The 2,789-nt window shown below is 36.6% G+C and overlaps 1 protein-coding gene across 1 annotated transcript; it reads left to right on the forward strand.

Annotated features, from left to right (window-relative positions):
• Positions 1 to 871: 871 nt before the first annotated feature.
• On the forward strand, positions 872 to 2,286 carry LOC112513581 (endochitinase A-like). The gene has a single exon (XM_025119883.1). The coding sequence runs from the start codon at positions 937 to 939 to the stop codon at positions 2,014 to 2,016; it is 1,080 nt and encodes a 359-aa protein (XP_024975651.1). The 5' UTR covers positions 872 to 936; the 3' UTR covers positions 2,017 to 2,286.
• The last annotated feature ends 503 nt before the right edge of the window (positions 2,287 to 2,789 follow it).

Raw genomic sequence — 2,789 nt, forward strand, 5'->3', positions numbered from 1 at the left:
TTACACAAGGAGCTGGTTTCAATAGAGAAATGAATGTAAAGGTAAGAGTATCTCCAATGATGAAAATAAAGACTTTGTTAAAAAAGGTTGAGAATCACTTGATAAAAAGATAAATCATTAGCATAATAACTTAAAAAATGATTTCACATTCAAAAGTTAAGAGGATGTCAAATACTAAAGACATTTGATTATTAGAATTATTAGGGGGTCTGGGATTGTTTATAAAAATAATTATTGACTTACTTTGATGTAACATCGATAATAAGCATTTTTAAGTATTTGAATAAACAATTTATATTGGTATTAAACTGGTAATAACTTTTTTAATAAGTTAAACTATTATAACTTATGATAAATTAATAAGTATTTTTATTAAAAAAAAATAAGTCAGCAATTCTAAACACCCCTCAACTGATGTGATAAATATATAGTATATTTTTAAATACTTACCATTGCCAACAGTGTAGGTTTTTTCTTCATAAAAAAGAATAAAAAAGAAATAAGGGAGTAACTGGGATTGAGCCACGTCGATCTTTTTTTCTTCGTTTCACACCTTCAATTTAAACCAATTCTCTCTCTCTCTCTATAGAAAATACCATATATGCTGTACTATGCTATGCCCATGTCCCCACTCTCTTCTTTCTAGTGGAAACGTGAGCTGACCAAGCAGCCTTTTCTCTCTCTCTCTCTCTGTCTCTCTCTCTCTCTCTGTTCTTATGGAAACCCTATCTTTTTCATCTTCTTCTACATAAGCAACAATCCATCAAATTTGCTTCTTCAAGATCCCACCTTTTTGCATCAAGTTTCAGCCTTTTTTTAATCTTCTACTCTTCTTCTCCAATTCTATCTGTGGATTATCCATTCGTCTGAAGATTACTGTATATCTTCTGTGTGTCTTAATTTGCTTGCTTTTTACAGACGAATTCGAAACAAGAAATGGATTCTGGAAACAGTGGGAGCATACAATCATCCAGTGGTGCTGATGAAGAGTGCGATTCACGCGCCGCCGTCAACTCTCATGCTGCTTTCATCCCAACCCATCACCAACCTCACCCACCACCACCACCTTTCAACCACCATATGTTTGATCAGAATCAGATCAACAACCCCTTGTTCTTTACGGCGTCCCCACAACGCCAACTTCTTAATCTTGACTCCGCGGTCTGGTCAAAAACCCTACCTTCTTTCTCGGACCACCACTTCTTCCCTTCATCTTCACAACCCACCGCCCATACTGTTCCATTCTCACCAGCCACCACTATGACTACCACCGCTGAACCAATTACGTCGACCACCGCTCCTCCGACTGGTGCTCGAAACCCGAAGAAACGATCTAGAGCTTCACGACGTGCACCAACTACTGTGTTGACTACGGATACTAGTAACTTTAGAGCCATGGTTCAGGAGTTCACTGGCATCCCTGCACCACCTTTCACATCATCTTCATCGCCGCCGTTCCCTAGGTTGACGACAAGCTTTGATCTTTTTGGTAGAACGTCTTCCATGATGAGATCCAACACCAACAACTTTGATAACCTACCTCAACTACCCCCTTATCTTCTTCTTCCATTCCCGCAAAAACTCCAATCTTCATCTGCATCTTCTTCATCCTCAATTTCTTCATTGTTGGATTCCAGTAATTTGCTCACCACCATGCAAAACACAATCTCGTTTCCTTCTAACTCTCTTAATCAATCATCGTTTCTCCACACGAAAACCACACAAAACGTGGGCTCTTCAAATGGGTATGGTGTGATAGGACAAGCCCAGGTTAATGAACTTCACACCAGTTTACCAGACCTTGTCTCTTCCAAAGGAACGGCACCCGGACCCACCACCACAACCACAAGAAGCGACGGGGATCAGATGGCGTCAGGGAACTGGGACGGCGGAGGCGGCGGTGTTAACTACACCAATGGAAAGGAATCGTCTCGCGTGATAACAGATCATCATCATTCTTCTGGTATGAAAGCTGATCAAGGGTTCATTGAACCCTGGATTTGTTCTTCAGATTAGTGAAATATATATAAATATATATACACCATTTCTTATGAACTTTATGATTACAAGTAGGTGGGTATGGATTATGATCTTTCTCTCTAACAATGGCAAATGAAGATTTGGGGTTATTTTGTGTATAAATACCTGATTAATTTATACTACTAGGTTGAAGAAAACTATTATATAATGAAATTATATGAAACGAATGTGGGTTTTGTTGATTGAGTGGATTCACATGGGACTTGACTTTTGGATACTGTTTACGAACATGGAGAAGATTTAAGAGATCTGATCACAGTGTGTTCATATTCTTAGTACGTGATCTCTTTATGTGCATTATGATTTCAAAGGCAAAGATATCTTCACATTTCTGATTTTTCTCTTTTTCTTTTTTCCAAGACTAATTATGAGTTTGATATCATATTGCTTGTAATTTAATGTTGAATCAATTATTACATTTGCTGAAAATTTAGTTAAATATGATACATGAAGTAATATGTATATATAGACTTTGTTTCATATACAACTTATCGCATTTGTACAACCAATGCAACTCAATATATCGAGATATTTATGGAAATTATGAGATTTTATTTATTATGATTTGAATATTTATGAAAGATGAATATGGTTCATTAATTATAATCGATACTTTATATTAGGAAACAATAAAAACTTCTATGAAATCACATATTAATCAAATGAAATGGACGGTTGAGATTGAGTTGTATTGGTTGCACAAATGTCAAGGGTTGTATAATAACCAACCTCTCCCTCTCTTTCTCTCT

This window comes from Cynara cardunculus, assembly GCF_001531365.2.
Source record: "Cynara cardunculus var. scolymus isolate 2C chromosome LG 5, CcrdV1, whole genome shotgun sequence".
Lineage (NCBI taxonomy): Eukaryota > Viridiplantae > Streptophyta > Magnoliopsida > Asterales > Asteraceae > Cynara > Cynara cardunculus.

Excerpts from the sequence above, each read along its gene's own strand:
- LOC112513581 (XM_025119883.1), top strand. The coding sequence starts at position 937 with ATGGATTCTGGAAACAGTGGGAGCATACAATCATCCAGTGGTGCTGAT.